The sequence below is a fragment of the Camelus dromedarius genome, chromosome 14 (assembly GCF_036321535.1).
Source record: "Camelus dromedarius isolate mCamDro1 chromosome 14, mCamDro1.pat, whole genome shotgun sequence".
Lineage (NCBI taxonomy): Eukaryota > Metazoa > Chordata > Mammalia > Artiodactyla > Camelidae > Camelus > Camelus dromedarius.
The window spans coordinates 6,077,059-6,092,635 of record NC_087449.1 but is presented as its reverse complement, the minus strand read 5'-3'; the positions used below and the strand labels follow the sequence as shown (position 1 = coordinate 6,092,635).

At 41.2% G+C, this 15,577-nt stretch overlaps 1 protein-coding gene across 1 annotated transcript in view; it reads left to right on the top strand.

Moving 5' to 3' along the window:
- Positions 1-14,587, top strand: part of CLCA1 (chloride channel accessory 1) — a 30,005-nt gene extending 15,418 nt beyond the window's left edge. Inside the window, exons 8-14 of the mRNA XM_010974675.3 lie at positions 4,401-4,575; positions 6,392-6,498; positions 8,460-8,675; positions 9,282-9,543; positions 10,656-10,826; positions 13,062-13,301; positions 14,116-14,587. Of these exons, the coding sequence (XP_010972977.3) occupies positions 4,401-4,575; positions 6,392-6,498; positions 8,460-8,675; positions 9,282-9,543; positions 10,656-10,826; positions 13,062-13,301; positions 14,116-14,492 (1,548 nt within the window). The 3' untranslated portion in view covers positions 14,493-14,587. The remainder of the gene's footprint in view (positions 1-4,400; positions 4,576-6,391; positions 6,499-8,459; positions 8,676-9,281; positions 9,544-10,655; positions 10,827-13,061; positions 13,302-14,115) is intronic.
- The last annotated feature ends 990 nt before the right edge of the window (positions 14,588-15,577 follow it).

Sequence of the window (15,577 nt, the reverse complement as noted above, 5' to 3'; positions counted from 1 at the left end):
TGACGGGGCATACTAAACTTCTGCCATGCAAAGCCTGAGGGGAAGTGACTAATGCCAGGTGGCCTGGTGGTGAAGAAAGAACTTCTGGTTCTACGTTTCCCACTCAAACGGGTGAGAGAGACAGCTGGGGTTTACATGGTCCTCCTGCCTTGTAGAGTCTGGGTGTGGGAGCAGGAAGAGCTTGTGTGTGACTTCAGGGTGATGAGATAAAGGGCCATGGATCCTGTGCTGTCTCAAGTCCCCTGGCCCCTGGTGCAGGACCCTGGTCAGTCTGGCAGTGGGTCTGCTGAGCTGGGGCCACTTTGCTTGTTTTCTTAGCTTGATCATGGACCACTGGTCTCCCCAGCTGTCTCAGCCCCACTCTGGTCTCATTGTTGGAGCAGAGTTGTGAGCATCCCCACACTCTACGTCCAGCCCTCGGCCTCCATGGCAAGATGAACTGTCCTCTTGCCCACCGACTCTCAAGTCAACTGCCTTCTACTTCCCCTCTGGGGTATGTGGGAACTTCTGCCTGTTTTCCACAGCACGTAGCAGTGGTGGGGAAGGGGACAAGGGAATCCAAACTGAGCCCGTTCTCTGGCCTCCCAGGCCCTGCAGCTTGGTCAGACTGAGGCCACAGCCACCCTGGACAGGCTCCTGGGCTCTAGGCTTCTTCCCACGGCAGCAGTCCCAGCTCTGCTCTCTTGCCTCGGAGTGGGCCAGAGGCACCTCTGTGCCCAGCTTTCCTTCCAACCTACTGATGAGGGCCTGCTCTTTCTGAGAGTCTAGTCCAGAGAGGGGGGTTACTTAGGTTTGATTGCCTTTTTCCCCTACTTCTGGGTCCCTCTTTCCACCCTCTTTAGGGGAGCGTGAGTTCTTGCCTTCCTCTTCTTAAATGGATAGCACTAGTCTTTCATCTAATTTTTCCTCTATCACAATCTTACCCAACATTGGGAGAAGCAGTAGTCTCACTATACCATGTAAAAAATTGTAATCTGTGTCAATCAGGAATAGTTAAGACAGAGACGTCGTAGGACAACTAGGAACTGGGGATTTAGATGAGCAAAATGCTTTGCTTTAAGCAGAGGGGATATTACAAATTTTAATAATTCATGTGACCTGAGTACTGGCCAATCAGAACCAATAAACAGCTGGTATGGTCAGACTGGTGAACATCACACAGGCTAAAATCTGCCCTGAGTCTAATATCCCCCAGTATTACCCTCATTACATGAGGGTGGTTTCTGAAGGCATCTGGGAACCTCTGAAGGCCGGACAAGGAGAGATCACAGGAAGGAAACTAGAAGAACCTTCTCTTCTGCTTCTCCAGTGCTGGGCGTCCCTGGAACTGCCCTGCATCTGACCTTATAGAGCCTTCTCTGCAGCAGGATAACAGAGAGAAAGGACCACTGTCAAGCTTGATGAATGCTGCAGATTTAAAATTGTACCATTTCAAGTGAGAGAGACAGAGATCTGACCATTCCCAGACACTTCTGTTCCTTCCCCCCCGGAATTTCTCTTCTCATTGCCTTTTTTTTTTAATATTTTTTTTTATTGAGTTATAGTCATTTTCCAATGTTGTGTCAAATTCCAGTGTAGAGCACAATTTTTCAGTTATACATGAGCATATATATATTCATTGTCACATTATTTTCTCTGTGAGCTACCATAAGATCTTGTATATATTTCCCTGTGCTATACAGTGTTAACTTGTTTATATAGTCTACAGTTTGAAATCCCCATCTGTCCCTTTCCACCCCCGGCCCCCTTGGCAACCACAAATTTGTATTCTATGTCTATGAGTCTGTTTCTGTTTTCTATTTATTTATTTATTTATTTATTTATTTATTTATTTATTTATTTATTTATTTATTTTTTAGATTCCGCATATGAGCAATCTCATATGGTATTTTTCTTTCTCTTTCTGGCTTACTTCACTTAGAATGACATTCTCCAGGAGTATCCATGTTGATGCAAAAGGCATTATGTTGTCATTTATATGGCTGAATAGTATTCCATTGTATAAATATACCACTTCTTCTTTATCCAGTCATCTGTTGATGGTCATTTAGGCTGTTTCCATGTCTTGGCTATTGTAAATGGTGCTGCTATGAACATTGGGGTGCAGGTGTCATTTTGAAGTAGGGTTCCTTCTGGATATATGCCCAGGAGCGGGATTCCTGGGTCATACAGTAAGTCTATTCCTAGTCGTTTGAGGAATCTCCATACTGTTTTCCACAGTTGCTGCACCAAACTGCATTCCCACCAACAGTATAGGAGGGTTCCCCTTTCTCCACAGCCTCTCCAGCATTTGTCATTTGTGGACTTTTGAATGATGGCCATTCTGACTGGTGTGAGGTGATACCTCATCACAGTTTTGATTTGCATTTCTCTGATAATTAGTGGTATTGAGCATTTTTTCATGTGCATATTGATCATTTGTATTTCTTCCTTGGAGAATTGCTTGTTTAGTTCTTTTGCCCTTTTTTGGATTGGGTTTTTTTTTTCTTATTAAATCGTATGAGCTGCTTATATATTCTGTAGATCAAGCCTTTGTCGGTTTCATCAGCAAAAATGTTCTCCCATTCCATAGGTTGTCGTTTTGTTTTACTTATGGTTTCCTTTGCTGTGCAGAAGCTTGTAAGTTTCATTAGGTCCCATTTGTTTATTCTTGCTTTTATTTCTATTGCTTGAGTAGACTGTTCTAGGAGAACATTTTTGAGATGTATGTCAGATAATGTTTTGCCTATATTTTCTTCTAGGAAGTTTATTGTATCTTGTCTTATGTTTAAGTCTTTGATCCATTTTGAGTTTTTTGTGTGTGTGTGTGTATGTTGTAAGGGAGTGTTCTAGCTTCATTGCTTTATATGCTGCTGTCCAGTTTTCCCAACACCATTTGCTGAAGAGACTGTCTTTATTCCATTGTATATTCTTGCCTCCTTTGTCAAAGATTAGTTGACCAAAAGTTTGTGGGTTCATTTCTGGGCTCTCTGTTCTGTTCCATTGGTCTATATGTCTGTTTTTGTACCAATACCATGCTGTCTTGATGACTGTAGCTCTATAGTATTGTCTGAAGTCTGGGAGAGTTATTCCTCCAGCCTCTTTCTTTCTCTTCAGTAATGCTTTGGCAATTCTAGCTCTTTTGTTGTTCCCTATAAATTTTATTATGATTTGTTCTAGTTCTGTGAAATATGTCCTGGGTAATTTGATAGGGATTGCATCAAATCTGTAGATTGCCTTGGGCAGTGTGACCATTTTAACAATATGATTCTTCCAATCCAAGAGCATGGGATATCATTCCATTTTTTTAAAGTCTTCTTTAATTTCCTTAATCAGTGTTTTATAGTTTTCTGTGTATAATTCTTTCACCTCATTGGTTAGATTTACTCCTAGGTATTTTATTACTTTGGGTGCTATTTTAAAGGGGATTGTTTCTTTACTTTCTTTTTCTGTTGATTCATCATTAGTGTAAAGAAATGCAACTGATTTTTGAATGTTAATCTTGTAACCTGCTACCTTGCTGAACTCTTTGATTATTTCTAGTAGTTTTTGTGTGGACCTTTTAGGGTTTTCTATATATAGTAACATGTCGTTGGCATACAGTGACACTTTGACCTCTTCTTTTCCAGTTTGGATCCCTTTTATTTCTCTCTCTTGCCTGATTGCTGTGGCTAGGACTTCCAAGACTATGTTGAATGGGAGTGGTGATAGTGGGCATCCTTGTCTTGTCCCAGATTTTATTGGGAAGCTTTTGAGTTTTTCACTGTTGAGTACTATACTGGCTGTAGGTTTGTCATATATAGCTTTTATAATGTTGAGATGTGTTCCCTCTATACCCACTTTGGTGAGAGTTTTTATCATAAATGGTTGTTGAATTTCATCAAGTGCTTTTTCTGCATCTTTTGAGATGATCATCTGGTTTCTGTCCTTTCTCTTGTTGATGTGATGTATTACATTGATTGATTTGCATATGTTGAACCACCCTTGTGTCCCTGGGATGAAGCCCTCTTGACCATGATGTATAATCTTTTTTATGTGTTGTTGGATTCTATTTGCTAGTATTTTGGTGAGGATTTTTGCATATATGTTCATCAGTGATATTGGCCTATAATTTTCTTTTTTGGTAGTGTCTTTGCCTGGTTTTGGTATCAGGGTGATGCTGGCTTCATAGAATGAGTTGGGGAGTATTCCCTCCTTTTCAGTCTTCTGGAAGAGTTTGAGAAGGACTGGTATGAGTTCTTTTTTGTGTGTTTGGTAGAATTCCCCAGTGAAGCCATCTGGTCCTGGATTTTTATTTGTAGGGAGGTTTTTTTAATTGCTAATTCAGTTTCATTTCTAGTGATCATTGCCTTTAAATGAAGTTTTTCCAAACACACTGGCCACCCTGAGTCTGATAACTTATGCTTAAATTATGTCCTTAGGTGATTAAGAAGAAATACCCAACAGACGGATCTGAAATCGTGTTACTGACCGATGGGGAGGACAACACTATAAGCACATGCCTTAATGATGTGAAACGAAGTGGAGCCATCATCCACACAGTCGCCCTAGGACCCTCTGCAGCGAAGGAACTAGAGGAGCTGTCTAAAATGACAGGTGAAGGGTGCTCTGCTGAGTCCACTGTGTTTTCTCTTCCACTGGACTGTGAGATCCGGTGCACTGGGCAGTAGGGGAAGGATGGGTCAGGGACAGATGGGAGAGCAAACTTATTGACCAGCTAGCTGCCCTTGCCCCTAAATGACCTTTAGAACTGACTGCACACATTTATTTTAAAGCCTTGGTTCTAGGATTAAAGCCATCTGGAGAAGATGGCACCAGCACCAGAGAGAACATAAGACTCTTCCCAGACACTTTATAAGGACTGGAAAGAATCTAGGAGGTTAGCCAGCAACCACTCACCTTCAGTTGGCAGCTCCCGGGAGACCCAGGAGAGACAGAGGACAAGCCACTAACTATATAATACCATGATACGAGTGCTCTATTTGCGACAGAGGGTACAATGAGGCACCAAGAAGGGAGCCCAGACTTTATCAGGGGAAGGAGGTGTCTAGGAAGATGATATCTGAATTGGGACTTGAACAAGAAGTAGCAGGGAAGGGCAAAGGGCCTGCTGAATCAAACAGAAGGGCACTCCGAAGATGCAGAGTACAATGCAGTTTCTTTGTAAAACTACTGTGCTTCTATTTTCTACATACAGACAGGTGGTTAAAATGGGTCCTATATGAATCTGGCTGCTTCAGCAGAGTAGGTTTTTATGAAAAAACTTTTTTTCACTTAGGGCCAGCATGATGGGTGTCAATTATTATGCTGTGTTGCCTTCTGAGCCAGCTGAAATGACAGGACTGTTTGCCCCTAACACTTCCTGGTTTAGGCTGGTTTCCAAGAAGCAGAGCTTGAGACAGGGGTTTGGGTGCACATGATTCATAGAGGGAGAGCTCTGAGGAGAAAGGGACAGTGGGGAGCAGGATGGGGCAAGGGAAGGAGCTAAGCACAGATGTGAACTTAGAGGCTAGCTGAAGCCTCATCCCACAGCGGGCTCTTCATTCGGTTGGATCACATGCTTGGTCCAATCTTGAAAAAGGGCTAACCTTTTGTACCATGGCATCCATCAGTCAATGGCTATGGACTGTCAGGGCAGGACAGAGGTGAGGGGCCATGTAATTTCTCTAGCTAGGGTGGCCCCATTTGGTAAGGCAGTTCTCTGGAAAAGAAGGCAGCTCCATGCCATTAGTCACTAACGCCTACAGCAGCTGGGGAGAGATGCACCAGCCCAGACAAAGAGATCTGGGTGAGGCCCCAACGGGATGACCAAAACACTCTCCTTAGACTTTGGATGACATTAACAATTTAAAAGTGCTTTCACGTCAACTATCTTAGTTACACCTGCTCTAAACAGCCCGAGACTGCATGGCCTGGTATATAATCTCATGTTTACTACAGATGATACTTTCCTATAACTGTCCCTAGTCACCTGTTATTTCCTGCTGTTATAACATCTTTTCTGATTTGGGAGAAAACCTGAAAGTCAAACTCGCTAAGATTTTGTCTAAAATAAGAATAAATCAGTAGGCTCAGAGTCAGGCTTGATGGAGTCTCTCATGTGGAAGTACAGGACCCTTACTGCATGAGGTTTCAGTTACCAGTTTTGGTCTGTCAGAGGTTCGTGGCTGCCTTCCAGAGAGCTGAAGTGGTCCAATAACTAAGATGATGCTAAAGCTACTATTTAGTGGGATTAAAAATTTAGTATCAGCTTCTGAGCTAATCTGGACTCTTATTTGCCGTTGATCTGTTAATACTTTAATAACACAATAGGACATTCATGTTTGTGTATTCTGCTATGTTTACAATAGCTAAAATGTTGCAAATACTTGCTTTCTGGAATATAGCCTCTGATAATGTCGCTGCATTTTAGGTGGTTTACAGACATATGCTTCAGATCAGGCTCAGAACAATGGCCTCATTGATGCATTTGGCGCCCTCTCGTCAGGAAACAAAGCTGTCTCCCAGCGCTCCATCCAGGTCAGAGTCTTTCCTCTTTAGTTTTTCTTGTTTACAAATAATCATAGCCAAGACAGAGAGTTTAATGTTTAAAAGTTTTAAGTTCTACATTCTTCTAGCAGCGAATTAAAAATAAAATAGAAATTTCAGCCTGATACTAAACATTCCTACAATGCAACGCTACTCACTTAAAGAAGGCAGTTAGTGTTTACTTGTCTGGGAACAATACTAAGTGATATCCTCTTAGAAATCAGAAACGTTAAAACAGAATGGGTCCAAGAATGGGTCTTTTTAAACATCTGTTAAGGAGCGCCCGCAGCAATATAATTGGCTCAGAATTTTCTTCAGAGGGGATCGTGTCAGTTTGAATTTTCTGGGACAAGTGTTCAGGGATTTCTTGAACTATTTTCCATTACCTCAAGTCCCTGGTATTGGCCAAGATTTTCATATAATGGATGGAAAGTGATTTGTACTGGAAGGAGTCCATGTTGTCAACCCAGAAACTTGCATCTTGTTCCTGGGTCTGTCATTGACGCCGTGACCGTGGGCGAAGAACTTTACCCTGCACCTCAGTTTCTCAGTCAGACATGAACCAGGAAACTTCCATGGGCCCTTCTCGTTCTAAAATCTCAAGAAAACCAAATTTATTTCAGAAGTCTCGGGACAATTTTTTAAAAAGGACAAATGTAATTTTAATGACTCTTCTCTAACAGTAGTAAACATTATTCACATGAATTTTAAGCTAGAGCGAGTGACCAATCAGCACCACACCTGTGTGAGTTGTAACTTTAATTGTGAATAAAAGTAAAGGAATAATGTAACGTCAAAGCCAAATAATGACAGAATTCAAAACAACAGGCTTTCTGGTCTATCGATGTAGCATTTGTTCAGGCAAGGAAGACAGCAATTATACTCATTTGGGTTATCCTAACTCAGATTTGGAATATCAACTCAAGAGCCCAGTTTGGAAGTGGGAGGAACATGTATTAGAAAAGCAAGTAAACTGGTGAAATGGCAAGTTCACAGTCAAGCAGTTTCTGCCCATTACTTTTGCATTTAAGAAATCCAAAAGAGAGAGAGACACATGGGCAGGACTCATTTACCCCCCTGATAAGAATCAGCTCTCAGGACCCCTCACTTTCTCCACACCCTAGATCACAATCTACCTACAAAACTAGAAGGTCTGGCTCCATGATCAGGCCACCCTATCTTCTAAAGGATCTCAATTTAAGGACCATTAATAATTATCTAGGAAATGATCCTCAAAATCACACTTTCTCTGCCTCTACCTCTGCTCCACCACTCCTTCATTCTGCTCCAAACAACAAATCGGCCTCAGCCACTGACTTATTTCATTTATCTTCATAAGGACTTCAGTAATACTTGACCTAGCAATTCATTCATTGCAATTCAGACAATTCATATGTGGGTGAAAATAAGTCCTACTCAATCCCCGTAAGAGTTTATAATCTGGTAACAAGATGAGCTGTGTATAGCAGTAGGTATAAGGCAAGATGCAGTGTGAGGACATCAAAGGAGTGATAGAAACAAAGGATTGATGGAGATGAAAGGAGGGAGACACTATTCTCAGCTGTAGGTGAGATGGACATCAGTGAGAGCTTCATGGAGAAAGTGACTTTTGAACTGAATTTCGAAAGATAGGTAAGGCTTAGACAAATGGAGATGAACATACAGACTTCCAGGAAAAGCAGAGAATGTGACAGTCATAGAGACAGGAGTTCATGAGAATCATTTGGGGAAGTGGTCTGGTTTGAATCAGCAATGTAGGAATCAACATTGTGGACGCTAAGGCTGGAATAGTAATTTAGAATTGGATCATAATAGATCCTAAATATCAAACCAAGAGCTCAGGCATCACTGAGCCCTTTTTAATGGGGGCAACTGAGAGCTGAAGGCAGAATGGAAGAGACTGTGATGGGAGCTATATTCTCTAGAAAGTAAAGAGTTGTTTTTCTTAACAGCTTGAGAGTAAGGGATTAACCCTCCAGAACAGTCAGTGGATGAACGGCACAGTGATTGTGGACAGCACTGTGGGAAAAGACACTTTGTTTCTCATCACCTGGACAACTGCTCCCCCTCAAATCCTTCTCTGGGATCCCAGTGGAAAGAAACAAGATGGCTTTGTAGTGGACAAGCAAACCAAAATGGCCTACCTCCAAATCCCAGGCATTGCCAAGGTATGGACCCGGCTTTTTGCCTTCACACAATTTGACAAGATAAAGTAAAACTTTTGCAGAATAAGCTGTAATAATTATAAATAAATATTCTGTAGCTTTTTAAATGAGGGTGGTTGCTAAAAAAGAGCCAGTACTGAATAAAAGAGAGAACAAGGAAAAATCACCATCCAATGGAAATCACTCAGTGTGATAGTAAATCACGAAAAAGTCAAGAAGAACATTGGTGACATTTTCTCCAGGTAGTAAAAGGAGAACCTTCTGATTACACAGCAGGCAAGATGCGTAATGATCCTTGACGCTTTGGCACCATGAAAACTATTTCCTCTGTCTCAGGAACCTGTCAATTGAATCCTGCCCTTGAGAAGCCAGGGCTGTGATAATGACACAGCTTTCAGACCTCATTTACCCCAACTAGGATTTTCTTGACAATAAGAACTAAGTTAGTCCAAATTCACCAGAGTTTCCCTTGGCTGAGAGAGGATCAAGTATCTTAGATAAGCTTGCCATGTACCTGTATCGGATGGGCTCTTCCTGTAGGTGGCCCTGAAGTCAGGTCTGTATTACCTAAGGTTGTTAACTGGAAACGTCTCCATTTGTTTTGGACAGGTTGGCACTTGGAAGTACAGCCTGCAAGCAAGCTCACAAACCCTGACTTTGACTGTCACCTCCCGTGCATCAAGTGCTACCTTGCCTCCAGTTACAGTGACCTCTAAAATGAACAAAGACACAGGCAAATTCCCTCACCCAATGGTAGTTTATGCAAAGATTCGCCAAGGAGACTTGCCAGTTCTCAGGGCCAAGGTCACAGCCCTGATAGAATCAGTGAATGGGAAAACAGTTACATTGGAATTATTGGACAATGGAGCAGGTAACCAACTACCCAAGGAACTGAGGAAGATACCTTTCTTTTCCAGAAGGCAACCAGGGAACAGCAGGAGGGCATGATGTGATGAGGACAGTTAGAAGCAGGGAGTCCAGCACCGGGGTTCTGGCTGGGGGAGCTCTCTGCTGCCCCACAATTCCTATATTTCAAAACATTGGAAAACAGAAACAGGCCAACCTTCACTTCTTTAAAGACCAGACACATCAGTAGCTCAAACTCAACAGGCTCAGAGACTCCGAGGAGTTGTCAGTGGGTATTCCACACCCCTCAAAAGGGGAGGAGAAGAATGAGTAGCTATTTTGTGTTAGGAATTTGTGTGAAAATTAGATAGATGGATGGAGACATAGATAAATAGATCTTTTTTTTTTATCTTCACCACACACTTTTGATATATTATTAACCCCACATTACAGATGAAGAAACAGGTTTTCACATTTAGAAAGCAGCAGAGATGGATTCAAGTATGGTTACATGTGACTCATATCTATGTGGTTTCTATATGATCTTGCACCCAAGGTAAAAATTCTGCCTATTATTTTTGTATGTAAGATGTCTAACAGGGAGAGAGAAAGAAAAATCTACATTTACTTTTAGAAGGAACTTGACTATTTACTGTGAAGCAAGTAACCTTAATAGAACAAATTCTGTAAATAAATTTCCTAATTAATTCTACCTTGGGGAAAACTGATACATTTTAAAAAATGATCATGTAATGCTTTTTCTCACCAGTAACATACAGTGATTCAATTCAGTTCAACAGATACTTACTGGGTAGTTACCTTGTACTATGTTGGATGTAACAGAGACACATGACTTGACCTCTAATTTCAAAACAAAAGACAACAACTCAGGAAGACAGGATGTACACATATGAAATTGCACACACACACACACACACACACACACACACACACACACACAAACTCACTGGTAAAAGAATTATACCTCGTCCTTAACATAGTCAAATCCTAAACTCTCTTGGAGATAATATCAGATTACGTTTGCTGTGAAAAATTTGAACCCCCGTATGAGTTGGAAATATACAAATGCCCAGTTACCTTTAGGATATTCACTGACTCCTTCATTTCCCTGTCAAGGTGCTGATGCTACTAAGAATGATGGTATCTATTCAAGGTATTTTACAACTTACGATACAAACGGTAGATACAGTGTAAAAGTGTGGGCTCTGGGAGGAGTGAATACGGCATCTCAGAGGGTGATACCTCAGCAGAGTGGAGTCATGTACATACCTGGCTGGATTGAGAATGGTAAGTAATCTATGATAACACACCTTGCTTGAGTAAAAGGCTTGGAATCAAAAGGAAACCATTAAACTTATGGAGAAAATCATGTAGAATTAAATCAGGGGTTTTCAACCTTGGCACTGTTGACATTTTGGGCCACATAATTCCTTGCTGTGAAGGGCCGTCCTGTGGATTGTAGCATATTTAGCAGCATTTCTGGTTTCTATTCACTAGAAATCTGAAGCAGCTCCCACAGTCAAGACAATCAAAAATGTCTCCAGTCATGATCCACTGTCTTCTAGGTGGCAAAACAGCCCCTAGTTGAAAACTGCTAGGTTGAATGTAGATTTTGACTGCCTTGGTTCAAATCCCAGCCCCTACCAAATAAAGTGTTCTAGGTGATCTCTTGTGCTTCACTTACCTCAATTATAAAATAGGTAATAATGGTAACTGCCTCATGGGATAGACACGAGGAACGAAAAAGAAAATACATCGAGTAAGCTGTTGCTGGTAAATAATGTGTTCAATAAATGTTATTACTTGTAATAATTTTAAAGTATTTTGTAATGAAGCTTTTTCTACTGATAAAGGCATTTCCACAGAATCAAAAAATAGCAATTTGGGGCTTGTTATCCACATCAATATCACCATAACCCTACTGCCCCCCTTTCCTCCTCTTCCCTGCTCAGACCAGGGAGAACAGCAAGTGAACTGACACAGCCAGCACGCTGCGCCCACATGTGAGCATGTGGGAAAATTGTACTCCAAGAAATAGTGCCATGCTCATCTTGGTTAGAAACACTTTGCCTGGACTAGAGCTGGAATCAGGACTCAGACTGAGTCCTGATAAGTTTCGGGATGTGTTTTCCATCGGTCTCCATTCTACTCTGGACAGCTCCTGCCCCAGCACTGTTGTGTAGTAAGAACAGCTCCTCCAAGAAACCTCCAGTTGTCTCTTTACTTGGGCTGTGCTCAGTAAAGGGAGGATTCTGAAACGTGATGCATCCTCATGCAAAGGTGGTCATAGGAAGAAAAATGCTTTAAAAGACATCATTGCTTCCAAAGCTCTTTTAAACATCTCAGCTTATTTTATTCTCACCTGCCCTCCTTTTTGAGTTAGGGAAAGAAGTCGCAGGAGACTGGTATAGTGGCTACATCTAGCATTATGTTCAGTGTTGTATTAGTAGATCTCTTTCTCTTAATTATCCCATTTTACAGATGGGGAAATAGAGGCTAGAGAGGTTATTGGTCCACATTACTAACAGCATTAGCAACTGGATTGGCACTGGGATGCCATGTTCTTCCCTTCACCCCCTGTTGAGCCTTGATACCAAGAGAGACAGTCTCTACTGGTGAATTGAACTAAATTTAAACCTGCTAAAGGATTCACTTCATCTTTGCCCAAGATCAGATTAATGGGTATGATTGTCAATCTGTCTTTACAGACAAAAATTTTTAAGGGCTATAGAAGTAGAGTTTATGAGAAAGTAAAGCCTGAGTAATGTCATGTTAAGTATTATGGAATATTTTTTATCGAAAAGAGCCTGAGAACCCCACTGATGAGCAAGAGGGGGTATTTTTTTGAATTCCAGAATGATTTTTATACAACCTTTCAACAAGAAAATGAAGCAAATTGGAATTACTACAAGAACTAGGTTTTCATGCACTCATTGAGAAAATCAAGTTTTTCAAAAGTATACAACTTAGAACCCCTAATATAAAATATTTTGTAAGAAACTGCCATCTAATAAGAAAGATAAAACACAAACACAAAGAAAGAGAGAAAAACACACCAAATAAATTATCAAGGTAATTCTTGAAGGCCCATATAATTGATTAACAAATAAATAAGAAAGACAATGAAACCCACAGTATTACCTAGGTGGTTTGAGGTGGTCTGAAAAGGTTTAAAACAGAGGCAGTATTTAAACTGACCTTGTGGAAGATTAAGGTCAGGAGAGGCCAAAAGATAAGAAAAGAACAATTCCAGAACATGAAAATCGATTGCAGAAGCCATTCCACTGAATATTCAGGAAATAAATATCTGTGAGAGAAAGAACGGTGATTCTCTCTTTGCTTTTTTCCCTCGGATGCAACCTGATTTGGAAGCTTTACAACAAATAGCTAAAGTAAATTTTGTGTTTGGGAGGAAAGAAGGGGATGGGAAGACTAGGAAGAAGGTAATCCGTTACAAAACAAAGGGAAGGACAGCCATTTCACAGAGTTGTTTGCTGTGTATTGAGAAATTTTTTAATGCAGGGGAAGTAAAATGGAATCCACCGAGACCTGAAATTAATGAGGACGATCTTCAAGGCAACCAAGTGTATTTCAGCAGAACAGCCTCGGGAGGTTCATTTGTGGCCTCCGAGGTCCCACAGGCTCCCATTCCTGACCTCTTTCCACCTTGTAAAATCACTGACCTAAAGGCGAAAATCCAAGGGGACAATCTCATTAATCTGACTTGGACAGCTCCTGGGGATGATTATGACCATGGAAGAGGTAAGCTGAGCGGGGTGTGGACCCTGTAAGAGAGTTGAGCAGCCAAGCAGAGGGGCAGAGGGTGTGAGGCAGGCAGGCACGTTATGATGCATGTGGAGGGCAGAAGGCAGGAGGGATCTTGAACATTCTCTGAGATGAAAGCTAGAGATTTTTAAATATGAGAAGTTTAGAATCTGAAAAACTGGCCTACTTTAGATATGAGATGTTTCAACCAAGAATAGGCAATCCTCAGTTTTTTTCCTGAAAAAGTGCCAAACTGTGCTTTGATAAACCCCAATTTTTGTGATGGCTCCTAGATAGGATGGGAATAAAGCACAGATATCTATGGTGCAGAGCTGTCCTTTGGAAGAAACCTCAGGTTCCTCCAGATTCTGCCTCTTAGAGTAATGTCTGTGGACAGCAGGGTGGGCATCCCATGAATGCTTGTTAGAGATGTAGAACCTTGGGCCTCACTTCAGACCTACCAAAGCTGGATGCTGTGTACGTAAATTCAAGTTTGAGAAGCACCAGTACCAGAAACTCTACAAATAATAAAATAATAAGCAGTATTTCAACAACCTCCTCTCTCAACTAGGTGCTATGCCCAGAAATGCAGACTAAGGCTTTATGTAAGTCAAGCCTAATCCAGTGTTACATTTATCACTCTGTCAGGATACAAAAACAAGAAGAAAAAAAAGATACTAATTCTTGTAAATAATGGACCATCAATTATATTTATTCATTAGAATTTTATGGGACGGTGATACTGTTTCTAACAGATTTCTTAGGTTTCTTTAAGACTTGAAGATGACAAGTCACATCTTTTTTTTTTTAGCTGACAAATACATCATTGGAATAAGCACAGATATTCTTGATCTCAGAGATAAGTTCAACGATTCACTTCAAGTCAACACGACTGATCTCATCCCAAAGGAGGCTAACTCAGAGGAAGTCTTTGTGTTCAAACCAGAAAACATCCCTTTTACAAATGGCACAGATCTCTTCATTGCTATACAGGCTGTTGACAAGGTCAATCTGAAGTCAGAAATCTCCAACATTGCACAAGTATCTTTGTTTATTCCCCCAGAGACTCCTTCAGAGACTCCTCCAGAGACTCCTTGTCCTGCTATTACTGTCAATAGTACCATTCCCGGCATTCATGTTTTTAAAATTGTGTGGAAGTGGCTGGGAGAATTGCACATATATCAGTAGCCTAGGGCTGAGTCTTCCTGAGATAAACAAATCATCCACCCTTCTTCTGATTATAAAAAAATTTCTAAAGTGTCTTCTAGACTTCCTGTACTGTACCGGGTGATGTAATGAAATAAAATGCCAAACAATCAGATACACATATATTAAAACTACTTAAATCCAAAAGTTTAATCATTTGCTCATTTACTAATGATTCTGAGTATTAGAAAGGAGTGCTTGCATCAGTAAATGGAAGTATGTTTTAATTCACTTTCAGGAGCTTTTCCAGTTATGATAGAAAAAGTGATTGCATATGAAAGGTGCCAGAAATGCCCCACAAGATCAAACTATTTTAATATAAAAGCCATGGCTCATTACAGAGGAGATTTGGACCAACATCACCAGGAATATGTATCAGTTTCTCTAGATTTGGGCAAGGATGATGCATTTAATGAAGAAACTGCACTGAAGAAGGAAATAGCAGCATAGTAAAAGACCCATAAGCACAGAAATGTACGCTGTGTACACGCAGTTGCAAGAGTCGATGACGCTTCAAGTCGCAGTGGTGCGGCAGGAAGTAGGAGAGGTAGGCTGAGGCCACGTGGGAAGGAAAGTGATGAGAAACAAACATCTATTGTGTACCTTGCTTCCTACGCACTACTGATGCCTTGTACGCGTTGACTTCTGTAATGCAGTTCAGTTCATTCAGCAAATGTTCATCTGCTGCCTACTATACTCCAGGCTTATGCCAGCTCCTGAGTACAAAAAGATGAGTAAGATTTGGCCTTTTTCTTCTAGGCCATAAAGAACACTTGAGGGTAAATCAGGAGGTAGATATAATCAGAGCCATGCTTGAGAAGTAGCCGGGGAGGCGGTTTTGAGGATCACACGAAGGACTTAATAAAGGTGGGAGAGGCTAGAGGGATGGCGGATGGGAAGGAGAAGAAAAGGGGAAAAGGACAGATGGACTTGGCAGTATGGCAGTTCCCATCAAGGACTAATCACACATTTCAGTGCCTCGAGGGGAAAATATTCTTGTGAAAGGCATTCCAAGTTCTCATTTCGTTAGTACAATGTGTTCAAGATGTGGGTGACTCTCTGATTGA